This window comes from Trichomycterus rosablanca, chromosome 1 (assembly GCF_030014385.1).
Source record: "Trichomycterus rosablanca isolate fTriRos1 chromosome 1, fTriRos1.hap1, whole genome shotgun sequence".
In the NCBI taxonomy this organism is placed as follows: domain Eukaryota; kingdom Metazoa; phylum Chordata; class Actinopteri; order Siluriformes; family Trichomycteridae; genus Trichomycterus; species Trichomycterus rosablanca.
Window position 1 is genome coordinate 49,011,462 of NC_085988.1, and position 18,627 is coordinate 49,030,088.

The following is an 18,627-nucleotide window of genomic DNA, read 5'->3' on the forward strand; positions in this document are numbered from 1 at the left end:
ATATAACTTGTATCTCCCCTTTTATCTCATGATAAGTGTCCACTAAACACCTCAAATGTAAAATTAACAACTGTGACAGACGTAACTTCATGCTTAAAAGTAGAATAAACAAAGATTCATATAAAAAAAAAAAAACAGCAAGCATAATGGTTTCATTTCCTGTCTACATGAACAGCAGCATGCAAATGATGCTTGCGTCATTCAAGATTTCAATAACAAATCAGGGTTGTGTATAGCAGGCATGTTGTGTTTCTTATCTGAGGACACAGGTTACCTGATGAGTTGGAGCTTACAAAAATGAGCAAAGTCAACGTGATCAGGTGAGCATAAGAGGACAAGCTAACGAGAGGCCTTTAACCCTACTGTTCTGTTTGTACCACACACACACACACACACAGAAAGAGCGAGAGAGAGAGAGAGAGAGAGAGAGAGAGAGAGAGAGAGAGAGAGAGAGAGAGAGAGATAAAGATTGCTAGAAACTACAATCACAATAAAAATCCTGGACAATTACAATGAGAACAACACTGCATCAGACTAGCAATCAGAAGGTTGTTGGTTCAAACCAAGTTGCGACTGTTGGGCCCTGGAGCAAGGCCCTTAAGCCTCAATTAGTCGCACTGTATTCAGTCACAGTTGTAAGTCACATTGGTCTTAAAGCCTCTTAAAGCCCAAATAATTCTCAACAAATAAATAAAGCATCACAGGGCAGAGCTAATGTGGCTACAACATAGCAACATGAATCCTGGGGTTTAACCCTTAGCTCCTGTGACTGTCTAAGAAGTTTTGCATGTTCTTCCACTTCCAATGCTAAAGTTTGATCTAAATGATGCCATCGCTGTCCAGCGATGAACCAGCAGGTCCGGAGTGTACTCCTACCGTGTGCCAACCCAAACCTGGCCAAGATGAAGGGGTTTGCTAAAATATATATATTTTATATAATTATATAGTAATATATATACATATATATATATATATATATATATATATGTATATATATATATATATATATATATATATATATATATATATATATATATATATATATATATATATATATTAGGGCTGTCAAACGATTAAAATTTTTAATCGCGATTAATCTCAGAATTTTACATAGTTAATCGCGATTAATCGCATTAAAAAAAATCTGTGTAAATGTTATAGAAAACAAGGATTTTTAAGTGAAATGTTACAATTAAAATGGTGAACATATTTTATGCTAAATGTACTGATGTTAAAAACGGCTGGGACAAGAGAAAACTGTAAGGGAGTTTTATTCACTCACATATTAGGCAGTAATACTATCTAGCAGAGACCCTTGACTTCGTATATATGTCAGATGCGTAGTTATTGTAACAGACTTTTCTGTGGTTGTATCGTGACGATGGTTTGATGGACGTTTCTATACGAAGTGAGTGTGTTTTCACTAGGGATGCATCGATACCATTTTTTCCCAACCGAGTACGAGTACAAGTACATGTATTTTTGTACTCACCGATACCGATACTGATACCTATTTAGAATGATGCAATCTGGAGCATTATGGAATAGTTTAGTTTTTAGTGTAAAATAGTGCAGTGGAACAGTTGCTTGCCATCACTAATTGTAAAAAAAAAAACACCGCACAGACATTATTGAGAAAGCTTCTGACAAGCTAACGTAAACGTTCATTAATAAACGCACGTAATTAACGTTGTGCACGTCATACATGCGATGCGATTCTGCTGATTGAAATATTTACTTTAAAAAGATAATACAGTCCGATCCCATCTGAGCCGATTCTATCAGCACGTTCGTGGTTCACCTCGGTAAATCGTAAACGACTCTGAGTCGACTCCCGCTCTGTGGTAATAACCAGTATAATTAAGCCTGAGCTTTATAAGGTAAGCGAGTCACACAAAATGTTCTGTAGTAGTTGGTGTTTATTTACAACCGCATCATTCATTATAACAGTAAACACGGAGAGATGACTGAGAAAAGAAATTTACGCTGCGCTTACAATGAATCGATTCTTGAATCACTTGTATCGACACTGTGAACAGAGAATTGAACACAAACAGCGGTCGCTGCTTTTGTAACCGGTTATCTTCGCTGTTAGCTCTATTTTAAAGGGTTTTTTTTGAACGGAACTAAATAACATTAAACGTGCGTGTGAGCGTGGTCAGTGAGAATAATTCAATCTGTCTCCCGTGGGTGAAAAATGAATTGCTTTAGTTTTAGAAGTGAAAAAATCTCGTAATGTAATTAGTGCGTTAACGGCACTATTTTTTTTAATCTCGTTAAATTGAGATTGCGTTAATGCGTTATTATCGCGTTAACTTCGACAGCCCTAATATATATATATACAGTGTATCACAAAAGTGAGTACACCCCTCACATTTCTGCAGATATTTAAGTATATCTTTTCATGGGACAACACTGACAAAATGACACTTTGACACAATGAAAAGTAGTCTGTGTGCAGCTTATATAACAGTGTAAATTTATTCTTCCCTCAAAATAACTCAATATACAGCCATTAATGTCTAAACCACCGGCAACAAAAGTGAGTACACCCCTAAGAGACTATACCCCTAAATGTCCAAATTGAGCACTGCTTGTCATTTTCCCTCCAAAATGTCATGTGATTTGTTAGTGTTACTAGGTCTCAGGTATGCATAGGGAGCAGGTGTGTTCAATTTAGTAGTACAGCTCTCACACTCTCTCATACTGGTCACTGAAAGTTCCAACATGGCACCTCATGGCAAAGAACTTGCGCTACATGAAGATGGCCAAGGCTACAAGAAGATTGCCAACACCCTGAAACTGAGCTGCAGCACAGTGGCCAAGATCATCCAGCGTTTTAAAAGAGCAGGGTCCACTCAGAACAGACCTCGCGTTGGTCGTCCAAAGAAGCTGAGCGCACGTGCTCAGCGTCACATCCAACTGCTGTCTTTGAAAGATAGGCGCAGGAGTGCTGTCAGCATTGCTGCAGAGATTGAAAAGGTGGGGGGTCAGCCTGTCAGTGCTCAGACCATACGCCGCACACTACATCAAATTGGTCTGCATGGCTGTCACCCCAGAAGGAAGCCTCTTCTGAAGTCTTTACACAAGAAAGCCCGCAAACAGTTTGCTGAAGACATGTCAACAAAGGACATGGATTACTGGAACCATGTCCTATGGTCTGATGAGACCAAGATTAATTTGTTTGGTTCAGATGGTCTCAAGCATGTGTGGCGGCAATCAGGTGAGAAGTACAAAGATAAGTGTGTCATGCCCACAGTCAAGCATGGTGGTGGGAATGCCATGGTCTGGGGCTGCATGAGTGCAGCAGGTGTTGGGGAGTTACATTTCATTGAGGGACACATGAACTCCAATATGTACTGTGAAATACTGAAGCAGAGCATGATCCCCTCCCTCCGGAAACTGGGTCGCAGGGCAGTGTTCCAGCATGATAATGACCCCAAACACACCTCTAAGATGACCACTGCTTTATTGAAGAGGCTGAGGGTAAAGGTGATGGACTGGCCAAGCATGTCTCCAGACCTAAACCCAATAGAACATCTTTGGGGCATCCTCAAGCGGAAGGTGGAGGAGCGCAAAGTCTCGAATATCCGCCAGCTCTGTGATGTCGTCATGGAGGAGTGGAAAAGCATTCCAGTGGCAACCTGTGAAGCTCTGGTAAACTCCATGCCCAGGAGAGTTAAGGCAGTTCTGGGAAATAATGGTGGCCACACAAAATATTGACACTTCAGGAACTTTCACTAAGGGGTGTACTCACTTTTGTTGCCGGTGGTTTAGACATTAATGGCTGTATATTGAGTTATTTTGAGGGAAGAATAAATTTACACTGTTATATAAGCTGCACACAGACTACTTTTCATTGTGTCAAAGTGTCATTTTGTCAGTGTTGTCCCATGAAAAGATATACTTAAATATCTGCAGAAATGTGAGGGGTGTACTCACTTTTGTGATACACTGTATATCAGATGGGGATTATGCAAGCGGCAGCCTATTTACAATCAGGAATTAGAAAATTACTAGATGGATCTAATTCCAAAACAATGGGCATTCATACAGACAGAGTTGGCATTTTTGTGCATATACAACAAACAAGCCAAGTCTTACAGAAATACACTTGGTCCTTTGAGGTTTTAATGCATGGTTGTACTTTCAGCATCCACTCATGTGTAACAGAATCCAGTTTAGCTCAAAAACACAATTTACTTTCATCTCCTGTGCAAGACATTTCCCTTTGATGCTACAGCGCACTCAGCCGTTTATGAACAATCCAAATAATTTTCATTTTTAGTGCAGCGCTCTCAACTGCAAGAAAAGCTGGTGATTACTGCAAGTGATTTCCAGGTTGTATCCAAACTGCATCCTGTATATATGTTGTTTTTGGGATTATATACACAATTATGTCCAAAATATGGAAGTTAACGATGGATGTTAACCAATTAATGATGTCTATTAAAAAGCTCATTTAAATTGATTGAGCTGGTTTGAGCTGAGATTGTGAGAGTTCAGATTTGGGACTCACACTCTTCCACCCTCAGTGTGCATGCGTCAGCTCTGTGTGCAAACTAATTTAGAGAAAGCACTGCCATTCAAACTGGAACAGAAAAACTTTATGCATTTATATTACTTAAAATCATGCACGAAAGAACTATTACACAGTATAATCACAATCAGAGCTGTTTAGTGTCAGTATGGAGTCTAACTGTGTGGTAAACTCTGCATATTTGGATCTGTGTGTAGCGTTATTGTGCAATACGTTCCAGTAGAAACTAATTAGCATCTTATAATAATTACACTAATGTTATCAGCATGAGCTTTAATATATAGACTCCACCTTTTTAATAAGATTAGCATGATTAGTTAGCGCTTGTAATAAAGTGTTTGTTATTGGCTATTGTTTAAAACCTAAATTCTGATTCTGCTCATAGTGTTTCTCATCACTGCGATATTTACTATGTTACACTGTTGTTCATTAAATAAATGCACAAAGACTTGTTGAAGCTTGGTTATGCATTTTATACTTTAACTGTCGACTAATGATGGTCCGTTAAAATCCCTAGGTATAAGTTTTAGGTGGGATGTTTTGTTTGAAGTGGAGAAATGCAGAATACTGAGGTGCAGTTCATTGCTTATTGTTTACTGTATAGCTGTTGTTCTTGCTGTTTTCATCTCTTATCATAAGTCTAAGAGCTAGTGAAAACGTGTGTGTCTTACTATCTGGGGACGATTTCCTGTTCCATGAACTTTTCAGTATTGTGAAAGCACTTAACAACTGATTAAGAAGTGTGCACTACTGACTCATCTTAATATATGCGTGTTGTGAGCAGTACAGCAATTCAACAGATACTGGGTATTCCTCATTTTGATAGTAGCAAATCAGCTCTTCAAATCTCAGTCTTATCAGCCAGCAAACAAGAGGCTTCCCTCTTAAAAAGTCAAACTGACTTTGAAAATTGGCCTTGAAAAGTCAACTGGGCATGATGTGTTTGCATTAGCATAGTCATTGCCCTTGTGTCCCAGCCAGTGCTTTAAGGCAGATTGCTAGACAGTGTTCAGTGTCCTCTGTACCATTTCACCAGTTATACCAAGCACAAACATCATTACACAATAATAAATAGAGATACGCTATATGGAATCGGACACAATGCTTCCATTCACTCACAGACTCTAATTCATTGGTGCTTCAATTGTACAAACTGATAGTAAGAGCTCAGCTTGGCTGAAAAATCTTCATTATAACCACAGTGATGTAGTGAATAATCTATCTATCTATAACAGTAACTTGAATGGAACTTGCAAGTCAGAGGAGTCTTGTGATAAAAATGTTCTCGAATGTCATTAAACTTATAAACATTGCCATCTAATTTTTTTAATTAATTTTTATAGTTGACGAGAGCTGCTTACATTAAAATGCACATGACTGTTCCATTTACCAAGAAAACCCAAACTGACACCTCATGCGGTAAAAATTAACCATATGATCAAATCCAAGAACCACCAAAAAAGGTCTGCTGTAGATTAAAAGCTGCTGGAACAAGATTGACACTGCCCACAGTCGAACATTAACAAGACATTAGAGATGAATAAATCTCCAGTCCAATAGCAGCCCCCTGGTTAAGGCCTGATTAAAATTTGCTGCTGAATAAATACACAAAACAGAACAAAACAGAACCAGAACAGAAACAGCATATATGTGAGCCTAAATCTTAGTAAATCGTTTGTCTATTACTTAGGGCTGTTTTACTGCTGTACCTCTAGTCTGCATCTAAACAAGACATTTGTCCTATTAATGACATGACTGTAGTTTGCTTATTATGCCTAGAAAACATGACCAGAACAAAGTCTTCCTTCGTTTTACTGCATTGCTTAATAAGATATCAGACGCAGTAGGAAATCACACTGCATCTCACAGGACGCAGAGATACTCTGATTTATTGTCGACTGAGGATTAGACGGAGACAATATACAGCCAATGGCCTAGCCAGGCGTCAAAGCCGGTGTAACTGTAGGTAATTTAACTGAGACTAAAGTAAGATGGTGCAAAGGTGTTAACGATAGAGACAGCGAAATGAAAGTAGGACCAAGATCAATGTCCCTTCATTTACATTTACAGCATTTAGCAGACGCTTTTATCCCAAGCAACAAAGGTAAGATTTTATTGATCCCTTCAGGGAAATTAACTTGTTACAGCAGTAATGAGTGAGAAGAAAAACAGGGGAAAACAGATAAGAAACTACAACACAAGTACACACTTTAATACCTGTACTTGTAAATATAGCTATATACAGTAGTTAGTGTTACACACAGCATATAGCACTTGATATAAGAATGTCATTGCACAAGAAACAAAACTATTGCACTCAGTCTGTGGGGGTGTAATTGCACAAGATAACTAGAGGTAGTGACAAGGACTGAAAGTACAGACTCATGCAGGTTTTTCCCAGGATGGATACCTTGGCTATCATCTTTCTCTCTCCCACCTCCTACACATATTTAAGAGGACAGTATAAGACACAGCTCATTCTCTTGATCAGCTTGTTTAGTCTTTTTCTGTTCTGTTCTGATGTTAAGGTGAATACCTGGATCTTCTCAATTCCCTGAACATCTCTGAATGTGCACAGGATCAGTCTGAGACACCCTTTTCCAGAAGTCAATCACCAACTACTTTGTCTTGCTAATGTTTATGCAAAGCAAATTTATCTTCCACCAGGCAACAAAGTCCTTGATAACCTGTCCCTATGGGGGCCCATACTGCAGACCACCACATTAGATACACAGTCCTGAAGCCTTACATACTCTTGTCTATTGGTGAGGTAGTCAATGTTGCATGCGGTGAGACAGCTTCCCAACAGTGGCAACTTGACAAATGTGGGCCTTGAACCAATGAGTGTTTTAACCACTGAACTACTGAAACATCAATGTCATAAGAAGTTGATTCAGTGGTTCTACATGATATGGCAATGCGAGTAAAGGTGTATTTATACACACACATAAAGATTATAGAGATTACTACAGCACAACCATATCATATCCTGTCTAATGTAATAGCAAAGCATTTTAGGGCAATAAATAAATAAAATTGTGCAGACACTGCCATATTAAACTTTCCTATGGATGTGTTACTTCTCACAACGGAATTTTACTAGGGGTGTCCATACATTTGCATACGACTAGAGAAAAACTGAATTTGACAAGGCATGGCATGGTCCACCATAAATTCAGCTTTAGATTTTGGACAGACGGTCTCCCGTTTTCTCAAGCACCCTCTGATAAAATTTGTTATACATTTTATATTGTATGATGATGAGTCTGACAGGCCCCGCTACAGCAAAGCAGCCTCAAACCATGACATTTCCACCCCGAAGTGTCACAGCTGCTATGAGGTTCCTGTGCTTGAATGCGGTTTCGTTTGTGCCAAATGTGTGTTCTGTTAGTGTGCTCAAATAATTCAACTTTGGATTAATCTGTCCAAAGTACAGTTTCAGGTGTTCTCTGTCAAACGTCACCCTTGCCCTAATGGACAGCAAGTATTACCTCCTGGCACAGCTCCCATAAAAATCACTTGTGCAGTCATTTTTGAGGGTAAATGCATGTCATTTGATATCAGCTGTGGAAAGAGCTAGCTGGAGGTCTCTTGATGGCATTTTATGATTGTTGGAAACTTCTTAGAAATATCTTATGTGCTGGTCATGGGCTAAACTTGCTAGTATAGCCTGGCCATGTTGGCAGGTGTTTTAAATGTTTTACACTTGTAAATTATTTTCCAGAAAGTCGAATATGGTCAATTTATAATTGTTTTGAGATCTTGGTCCCTTTCAAGCTCATATGCATTGACAACCTTCTGAAGGCCACAGAGAGCTCTTTGGATCTAGCCATGGAGACACCACTCACCACCACTGCCTGAGGTTCTTTCAAAATGCACTGTGTTCTAATCATTCACCTGATTCTATCTGTATTTCTATTTAAAAAGCATTACATTTCACATTAATCCATTTAAAAAGACTTTTGTTTTTATGGGTTGTCCTGATTTATTCACATGACTATAGACAACACATTCTTAAGAGTCACATTAGCTCTCTGAGCAGGATAAGGGAATTCAAGAAAAGTAGTAATAAAACAAAACTCATAAAAAGACAAACATAGTTAAAGCTTCAGTTCTGCAGCATGATGTATGCACTCTTGTAGGATTGTAGCTATTAATGCCTAATGCCCACTATCTAGTCTTAACACTGAATATCTGGTTTCAGACCAATGTTTTGGATCAGCAACATTCTACCCGCTTACTTTTGGTAAGCAATGGATGTGTGCCTCTTGTTAATTGCAAACACATAAGGCAAATCACGGTACAGTAGACCCTTGACTAACGAACCGTTTACCATACGAACATTTTGGGTTACGAGCTATTTTTTTAACTTAAAGTACGAACAAATTTCGTATTACGAACTGAAATTCGCACGCAAACGAAACGTGTGACGTCACAAACAAGTTGACTCCGACCGTCTCTCTCTCTTTCTTTATATTTTGTAAAATTCAATATCAAAATGGCCCCAAAGATGGTGCAGAGAAAGCGCAGTGCTGAGAAAATGAAAAAAGTTATTACTATTATTAGTACAGTATGAAAGTTATTGTTGTTTCTGGTAGATACATTTTATAAAAAAAAGAAGGAAATGTATTATGGCGTATGATACAGCACACATACTGTACTGAAATGTGGTGGGGTTTTTTTATGTACAGTACAGTACTACTGTGTATTGTTGTTTATTATTGTTTATTACAGGATTGTCTATTCTATAATATAAGATTTAAGGGAAAATATACTTGTATTTATAACAAAAAAGACATTAGAAAGGTTAGGTAAAAGGGGTGGTTTGGCATGGATTAGTTCTATTTACATTATTTCTTATGGGAAAAATAGGTTTAACTTACTAACATTTTGACTTAAGAACAATTAAATTCATATGTCAAGGGTCTACTGTACTGAAATGTTTGCAGACACCTTAACATGTATCAGTGTGCTTGAAATTATCAGCAAGAAAACTTAAAATTTTAAGTTTTTGAGTAAATTTTTGAGTCCACTGACAACAAGCAGTAGGAACAGCAATCCTCTATGACTACTGATAGTGCAAGTGCAAACTCTCAGATGTCTTGCCAAAAGTGTGGAGACAGGAAATAGAGGCAGTTGATAAACACTTGTTTGATGTTTAATCTTCTCTGGACTTTACCACCATGGCAAGAATTTATATTTGTAAGATCTTCACTAGGCATTACCTCAAATCGATTTACATGGGACTGGTTTTCCAGAAATATATCTGTTATGTAATGTTGTTTTCCAGAAGTACAGTACATGCATTATCCACTTTTGAATGTCCACTTTACACCAACTGGCTTTTATAAAAGACCTACATTAGTACCTGTTTCTGCAAACTAAAAAAAATTCGAAGAGGAGCAACAGCATTCAGCGTTTGTTTTGTTGAGTGCAGGTATAGAGGCAGCATATAATATCAGTGCATAATAAGGATTTTTTTTGGTTTGATGCATAATGCATGTTGATGCTTACTATAAGTTATTATAAGTTATAAATTATAAGTTACACTTAAAACACAGAGTCCCTTCCCAACATGTTAGTCGTCCTGAATGCCAAACATTATGCAAGACGTGGTGCCTCAGCCTCAAGCTGCAACACCGATGATTCTGAAGTAGAGAAACAAAACCTGAAAGTTGAAAGTAAAACTCAAAAATGAAACAGAAAAAATAGAAAACAGGTGCACAAGTTTCAAATAATGCTCGCTGTACAATCCAGCTGTACAAACCCTGGACATCCAACCCCCTCAGACATAGCCAATCATGTCTTTTTTTTTTTTTTTTTTTAACAAGCTCGCCCACTGACCTTAACATATGCTAATGGTCATGTCCAAGGGAGGAAAGGCCAGATAGGGATTTACCTCCTTGATGCTGCACTGACAGCTTCTACTGTCTGGTCACAGCACAGACATCAGATGAATACAGAGCGTGATTTTTTTTATGTGTTAGGACTGTAAAAACCTCCTGCAGTATGCACCAAAGTGCACTGGGAATTGTATATATCCAAAATTTAGGATAATGCAAAGTAGAGAAATTAAATCTATGCCATAGACCAACTAAGGGATGATTACGTTTATTGCCAACTGTTTTATTATGAAGTTCCACTGATTTTGTTAATTGCGAGTTATGTCTCTAATTGCTTTAAAAAAGCAACAATCACACACTTTACTCACTTAGTAGAGACAGACTTCTGTAGCATAGCTACTGTGGAAGAGTAAACAAATCACAGTCATTGACTAAGACAAGAGTAGCTGCCCAGCACCAGTGGAATTAAGCAGGATTCTGCAACAGTGCTTTTAAGCCTCAGTTTCACTGATGTTGTAAGCATGCAAGTATGCCATGAATCAGTATGAAATCGTATTCCTGACACCCTTTGGGCAGACACTGGATCTGAGAGGGCAAGAAAAAGCTTGTTCCTCAATGAAATTGCTGAGCAACTCACATGACTTTACCTTGGAGCAAAAGCACTCATTAAACAAAAAGCAAAATCTTCCAAATGCATTATACTTAAATCTTAATAACTTTGAAAAACAAGCATTTGCCAACCAAGTAAGATTGTGCATAACCTTTAGAGACAGCTCTTTTTTCTCTTTTAAATTGTCCACACAAAACTTGATCGCAAAAATATGCCAGTGTTTAAAAAGCTGTCTATTAAATTTAAAAAAAGAATATACTTACTCACCAAACTGCTTTCTATAAATCCCTTTCTATGGGATTTATATCTTTAGACTAAGAAGGTCAGTCTAGGGCTTTCAGGACTGATTTCTTAACCAAGCTGTGGTTGACTTGGAAGTGTGTTTGGGATTATTGTGTTGCTGGAAAGTCAAACTATCAATCACCAAGGTTAAATTTCACAGCATAAGGAATTACATTTCCCTCAAAATGTCTTGGTATTTCTGTGAATTCATGATGCTAGTCACACGGTACAAATTGCCGTTTCCTGCAGCAGAAAAACATCCTCACATCACTGTCCCACCTCCAAGCTTGAACATGGGGACAGTATTTTTCTGGTCATAAGCCTTGACTTTCTTGCGCTAGACAAAGCGTCATTATTTGGGCACAGTAACAGAAGATGTGTTTGGCACAAACCCAACACAGCATTTGAGAACAAGAACCTCATACCAACTGTGAATCATGGAGGTGGAAATGTCATGGTTTGGGGCTGCTTTGCAGCAGCAGGGCCTGACAAGCACTCCATTATAGAATCCATGATGAATTCTTCACTGTATCAGAGGGTGCTTGAGGAAAATGTAAGACCATCTGTCCAAAAACTGAAGCTGAAGCGGAGCTGGACCATGCAGCATGACAACGACCCAAAACATTCCAGTAAATCCACCAAGGAATGGCTCAAAAAAGTTCTGGAATGGCCAAGTCAAAGCCCAGATCTTAATCCTATTGAGATGCTGTGGGGTGATTTGAAACAGGCTGTGCATGCAAGAAACCTCTCAAACCTCTCACAGCTAAAGAAAGTCTGCATGAAGGAGTGGGAAAAACTTTCTCCCAGTCGATGTCAGAGACTGACAGAGGGTGTCCTAACTTTTTCCTTTATATTTGTTTGTTTAATGATATAAGCTTCATCTCTCAGTACTGTTTAAATGAAGCTCAAATGTTCATATGTTTACATATGTTAAAAAAACAAAGGTTCTCATGGGGTGTCCTAACTTTTTCACATGACTGTATATAACATTATTTAGATAACCCAAGTAAACAAGCTTAGCATAACTCTAATCTAAAACAAGGCCATTCCACTTCACATTAAGAACAACTTTAAAGAATCAGATTACACATCTACCTATCATTTGCTTTATTGTTTCATTTTGATTATAGAAGCACAGCAGTCAGTCAACTGGGTGAATGATATGCAACCTCTAACTAACAAAAGCTCAGAATTTTTAAGCTGAATTCCAGCAAATTTTTTATTTTAATGCTAGATTGATCATGCAGTGTGTGTGTTTGTGTGTGTTGGGGAATTAAATGCATGTGTTCAGTCATGCAAAAACAGGGAGGTGATCAACAGGAAATGTGCGTCCATGGCCTCAACAATGAGAGTGGGACGACACAGCCTCCTGCTCGGCCAGAAATAAAATATAGCACATCAGGAAAACATTGCTCTCCTGTTCTCAAACTCCTTTTCCCTCCTCTGTGCTCTCTCACTTACTCATTCACTCACAGTAAAGCCGTTCACAACAAAGCCATGATTAATGAAAAACCAGGGTTTTTTTCTGGTCTCCACAAAGGGCACTGCTGTAGTCAGAGCAGAAAATGAACAATAAGAACAGCTTTTAATTTTCAGTCCGCCTCAGCAGCATTTATAACAGCAATGACACCGCTCTGTTGACCAGGAGAGCTTTTAAACAGGTGATAAATAGATCAGCAATGTTCCTTTTGGCTGAATCTAATCATGCACATGCACTATATTTGGGTTTTAAAAACAACCAGAAAGCAAATTTGACCTTTGTAAACCCTGTTATCTCAGCGTCCAGAATGTGCAAAATTGATTGTTATTGATCACTGTGCAGAATACATCTACACCGATCAGCCATAACATTAAAACCACCTCCTTGTTTCTACACTCACTGTCCATTTTATCAGCTCCACTTACCATATAGAAGCACTTTGTAGTTCTACAATTACTGCCTGTAGTCCATCTGTTTCTCTACATACTGTTTTAGCCTGCTTTCACCCTGTTCTTCAATGGTCAGGACCCCCACAGAGCAGGTATTATTTGGGTGGTGGATCATTCTCAGCACTGCAGTGACACTGACATGGTGGTGGTGTGTTAGTGTGTGTTGTGCTGGTATGAGTGGATCAGACACAGCAGCGCTGCTGGAGTTTTTAAATACCGTGTCCACTCACTGTCCACTCTATTAGACACTCCTACCTAGTTGGTCCACCTTGTAGATGTAAAGTCAGAGACGATCGCTCATCTATTGCTGCTGTTTGAGTTGGTCATCTTCTAGACCTTCATCAGTGGTCACAGGACGCTGCCCACGGGGCGCTGTTGGCTGGATATTTTTGGTTGGTGGACTATTCTCAGTCCAGCAGTGACAATGAGGTGTTTAAAAACTCCATCATCATTGCTGTGTCTGATCCACTCATACCAGCACAACACACACTAACACACCACCACCATGTCATTGTCACTGCAGTGCTGAGAATCATCTACCACCCAAATAATACCTCTGCTGTAGTGGTCCTGGAAGAGTCCTGACCATTAAAGAACAGCATGAAAAGGGGCTAACAAAGCATGCAGAGAAACAGATGGACAACAGTCAGTAATTGTAGAACTACAAAGTGCTTCTATATGGTAAGTGGAGCTAATAACATGGACAGTGTGTGTTGAAACAAGGAGGTGGTTTTAATGTTATGACTGATCGGTGTATAATTCTGCACTAAAGAGCAGTGAGAAATGGTAAAAAATACCTCAGTAATGCAGAGTAAGTTACAACAGCTGCATTTAGCCCAGCTATGTTTTGCACTCAGTTAGCAAAGCAACACAAACATGTAAACCACTTTGACAGGTTGCAATTTACTTTTTCTTGCCCTGATTGTAGCTACACAGAGGAATGACATTCTAACTAGAAGTGACGTCAGCAGGCAAATGAAGTCCTGCCTCCCTCACATGCACTGTACTTTTTGTATTGTACAATTTACAGCTTCTACAACTATAACTACACTTAAAATTCAGCCACTGAAATAGAGAACCTTTCCCTTTGAAAAGATACTTATATAAATACTATAATAAAAATTAAGACATCCAACTGACTACTCTTACATAAATGATGTATTTAAAAGTTACTCTATCGCTTTTTCGATAAAAAGAGCTCATTTGCTGAGAGCAAGACAATGTTAAAAATATATTTGAATAAATGAACCCAGATGAATAGAAAATAAAAATATAGAAAAAAATTAAAATATCAGTTTTTGTTAATAATACTATTTATTTTTTTAGTTTTTAAAATGTGGATAAATGTGTCAGTCAGATTAAAATAAACCATAAAAATTAAAGACTACAGTTGATGATTCAGAACTGCAACCCTAGAGATACTTAAAAAATCCACAATAAAAGACCATAATTGTTAACAGTCAAATCGAGAAGGGCAAATGCTTTTGATGACAATTAAAAGACAGTTACACTGAAACCTCATTAATAAACATTAAACGATTTTAAATGTCTTGCCACTCAGTGGCAGCAATGCAGTGACAAAATGATTTCATGTTTAATTATTGGGAAATAAAACGTTCTAATCTAAATGGCCTCTAACTTAAGCACTCTCCCTCAGAAAAAAAAACTGAAATAACCAATCAAGTCTGTATGCAGTTGCCCAACCGGCCGAAAGCACCACTGGGGATTGAAACCCTTTATCCCAGCAGTAGTGGACTAGCGTCCATTTATCACTGTGCCACCAGAGTGCCACACTTATTAATATTTTACATAATAATGATATAAGAGTAGCAGGGCGGCACGATGGCTTAGTGGGTAGCACTGTTGCCTCACAGCAAGCAGGTCCTGGGTTCAATCCCCAGGTGGGGCGGTCCGGGTCCTTTCTGTGCGGAGTTTGCATGTTCTCCCCGTGTCCGCGTGGGTTTCCTCCCACAGTCCTAAAACATGCCACCAGGCTAATTGGAAACACTGAACTGTCCTAGCCGCTAGATGCATAAACCAGTGCATTGTAGTGCCGGTCCCAAGCCCGGATAAATAGGGAAGGTTGTGTCAGGAAGGGCATCCGGCGTAAAAACTGTGCCAAATCCCGCCGGCAACACCTAACGGAAAGAAGCCGGAAATGCCGACCCCGTAATCGAAAAACGGGACAAAGGCTGAGGAACAAGAAGAAGAAGAATGATATAAGAGCAGCACAGTGTCACAGCAAGTGTTTTGGATACCAAGTGTTTTGGTTTCTTGAAAGTCAAGTTTAATCTTTACCCTTGGTCACTGTCTGTGAGGGCATGATGTGTGTGCATGGCTTTTTTCTTTTTACTACCCACAGTCATGAAGTAAATAGAACTGAAGCTCTTAATTGCAAAAGGAGACTAGCTAAAACAGTACCGACTTGTGTCTACTCTGATGGCTCAGTGTGCTGTTCAAGCAAGAGCTGGACTTAAGTTCACACACACAGCAGTGCTTTTGCGAGGCTCTGTGTTAATATTATATACAGTTGCAATCAAAACATTTTCAACCCCTATTGCAAATTACGTTTTTTAGCAAAATTTACAAACTTCACAAACAATTTAAATAGTTCAACACTTAACTAACATAATAAGTGGTTTCTCAGAAGTCAACCCAAAATTCCACTTTTAATTACTACTGCAGTCTCATAATTATTAACCCTCTAATAGGACCACATACTTTAGGTGTTGTCTCAAGCACACCTTACGCAACTATTCAAGGGCCTCATTAATTGCATCAGGAGTGCCTGAGATAAAACACATCAGATACCCTGATTGGCTAGGGATTTGTTGACTGTTGTGTTTGTTTGAATGTTCGACATATGGCAAAAACTCAAGAGAGTTGTCCAGAAAGTTAAGAAATAATTACCTTTCACAAACAAGGAAAAGGGTACAAAAAGATAACAAAGGCACAGAATGTTCCTAGAGATACAGTTGGAAGCATAGTTTATAAGTTCAAAGTTAAAGAAACACTGGCTTTACTACATGGGCATCACTGGCTATCAACAACTGCCACCAGATTCCTAAGGACAGAGTTCGTCGAAAACCCTTGACTGAATGCAAAAGACCTACAGCAAAATTTGATGGCAGCAGGCACTGTGGTTTCGGTTTGCACAACAAGGCGCATTCCAAATGCTAAAGGTCTCCATGCCCAAACTCCAAGATGTAAGGCACTGGGTTTCTGTTTTGTGTAGCGATGAATCAAAAATGGAACATTCTGGGCCTATAAATCAGCTGTATGTGTGGAGGAGGAAAAAATAAACATATGCTGAAAAAAACACCATGCCTACACAGAAGCATGGTGGTGTATCAGTGATGCTTCGGGGCTGCTTTGCTTTCTCTGGCACTGAAAACCTGAAGCGTGTGAAAGGCAAGATGGATTCAATCAAGTATCAGAAAATCCTAGGAGAAAATGTCATGCCTTCTGTGAAGAAGCTAAAGCTTGGGCTTCTAACAGGATAATGATTCCAAGCATACCTCAAAGTCCACCAAGGCTTAGTTTTAGATGAAGGTCTGGAGGATTCTGGAGTGGCCGCCACAGTCGCGAGTTTAAATCCCACCAAAGATTTTCTATGGAGTCTAAGAAGGCAGTTGCAGAAGCAAGTGTCTGGCTATGCATCACGTTTGCATAACAGCAAAAAATGCTCTACTAAGTACTAAATATGCTTGTCGAGATAATTCTGATAATATTTGTATAAGATAACTAAATAATTCAAAGAACGCAAAATGCAATTATTAAAATTGGTGTTAAATTTGTTAAAACCACTTGTTATATTAGTTGTGTTGAGCTATTTATTTATAGCCATAGCCAAGTGGTTAAGGTACTGGACTAGTAACCAGAAGGTCGCTGGTTCAAGCCCCACCACTGCCAGGTTGCTGCTGTTGGGCTCTTGAGCAAGGCCCTTAACCATCAATTGCTCAGACTGTATACTGTAACTGTACTTACTGTAAGTCGCTTTGGATAAAGGCGTCTGCTAAATGCCGAAAATGTAATTTGCAATGGGGGTTGAATAATTTTTACTGCAACTGTATGAGGTTATTTAACATAGACAACAGAACAAATGACAACCAAACTACAAAATTATAAACACAATGAGGATAGTCAAGCAAATACTACAGACTAGACAGGAACCAAACCCTAATTGATCTAGCTCAAGTAATGTTAAGTTTCCAAAAGTTCAAGCTTTTATTAATGAGGAATGTTTTAGGTAGATATTGGGCTCTCATTTAGATGTCACAGTTTATAAATGATTATTATGCCATCACAGAACGGCTATTTCCAACAAGAAAATGCACCATAGCACTCCTCAAGTCATCTCAACTTGGTTTCATAAACAATGATTCAGTGTACTTCAATTGCCTCTCCAGTCACCAAATCTAAATCCAGCAGAGCACCTTTAGTACATGTTAAAAGGTGAGGTTTGCAGCTTACACAGAATTAGCAGTTACGTGATGTCAACAGAAAACAATCTTAAAAGAATGTTCCTAACATCATGTGGAATTTGAGCCACAAACAACTGAGGATAATCTGAAAAAAAGAATATTAACTATACATATAGATAGGTGTGTGTTATCTAAATGGTTTAACAGTAATTAATACTAGCAATATTTGATTCCTGGTTTACACATTATCATGCAGCTCCAATTCTATCTAAATTATTTAACCCCATGAACGTTTTCATTTAAGGTTCTGGGTTTAGATTAAGATTTAATAGTTTTAGACATATTATACAAATGATTAGTTGAATAATAATGAGTATAAATCACAGCAGTCTCCTGAATAGTTACACTCAAGCGAGGAGATAAACAATGCCTGTGGTTTTGATGAGCAGTGAATGTTTAAGCCCAGTTATTCCACAAAAATATGTTTTATTTACATATATGTACTCGCATTTAATATTTAACCACATAAAAACAGAAGAATAAAAGTAAATATTTTACCAGCTAGAGCGTCAGGCTCCAGGCCCGTGTCCGTGTCCAGTCCACATACCACAAAATACTGGGCGAAGCGACACGACGCCGCGGTGCTCGAGCTCATCTTCGGCGTCGCTGTGATCCGCTTTGTCCACCTCTGTCTGGGTTTTTGTTGTTTATACCCACAATAAGTCCATTTCTGAACGGTTCCAGTCAAACGTAATTTCCCAGAAGGTAAAAAACAACGTCTGAACAGTAAGAGTGTAAACAAGCACTTATTAGATATTTATAACGCCACACAATTCTCATTGACAGTTCACTGAGTCGGTTCATACATGGCTCGGACGCGCGCACCCTGACAAAGCTCAGCCAATCAGATTGAACAGGCGCGGGGCCTTTAAATCTTTTTAACCAATGAACGCACAGCGATTTACATTTCTTTGTTAGAGTTTAAACCCTATTCGGACT

The 18,627-nt window shown here is 38.7% G+C and overlaps 1 protein-coding gene across 4 annotated transcripts in view; it reads right to left on the reverse strand.

Annotated features, from left to right (window-relative positions):
• dennd5b (DENN/MADD domain containing 5B) overlaps window positions 1-18,411 on the reverse strand; it is a 66,500-nt gene extending 48,089 nt beyond the window's left edge. For 2 of the 4 annotated variants that reach the window (XM_063003870.1, XM_063003861.1), the window contains exon 1: window positions 18,187-18,411. In XM_063003870.1, the coding sequence (XP_062859940.1) occupies window positions 18,187-18,283 (97 nt within the window). In that variant the 5' untranslated portion in view covers window positions 18,284-18,411. The remainder of the gene's footprint in view (window positions 1-18,186) is intronic. The other 2 variants (XM_063003855.1, XM_063003846.1) reach the window with 1 other exon arrangement.
• Between the last annotated feature and the right edge of the window lie 216 nt (window positions 18,412-18,627).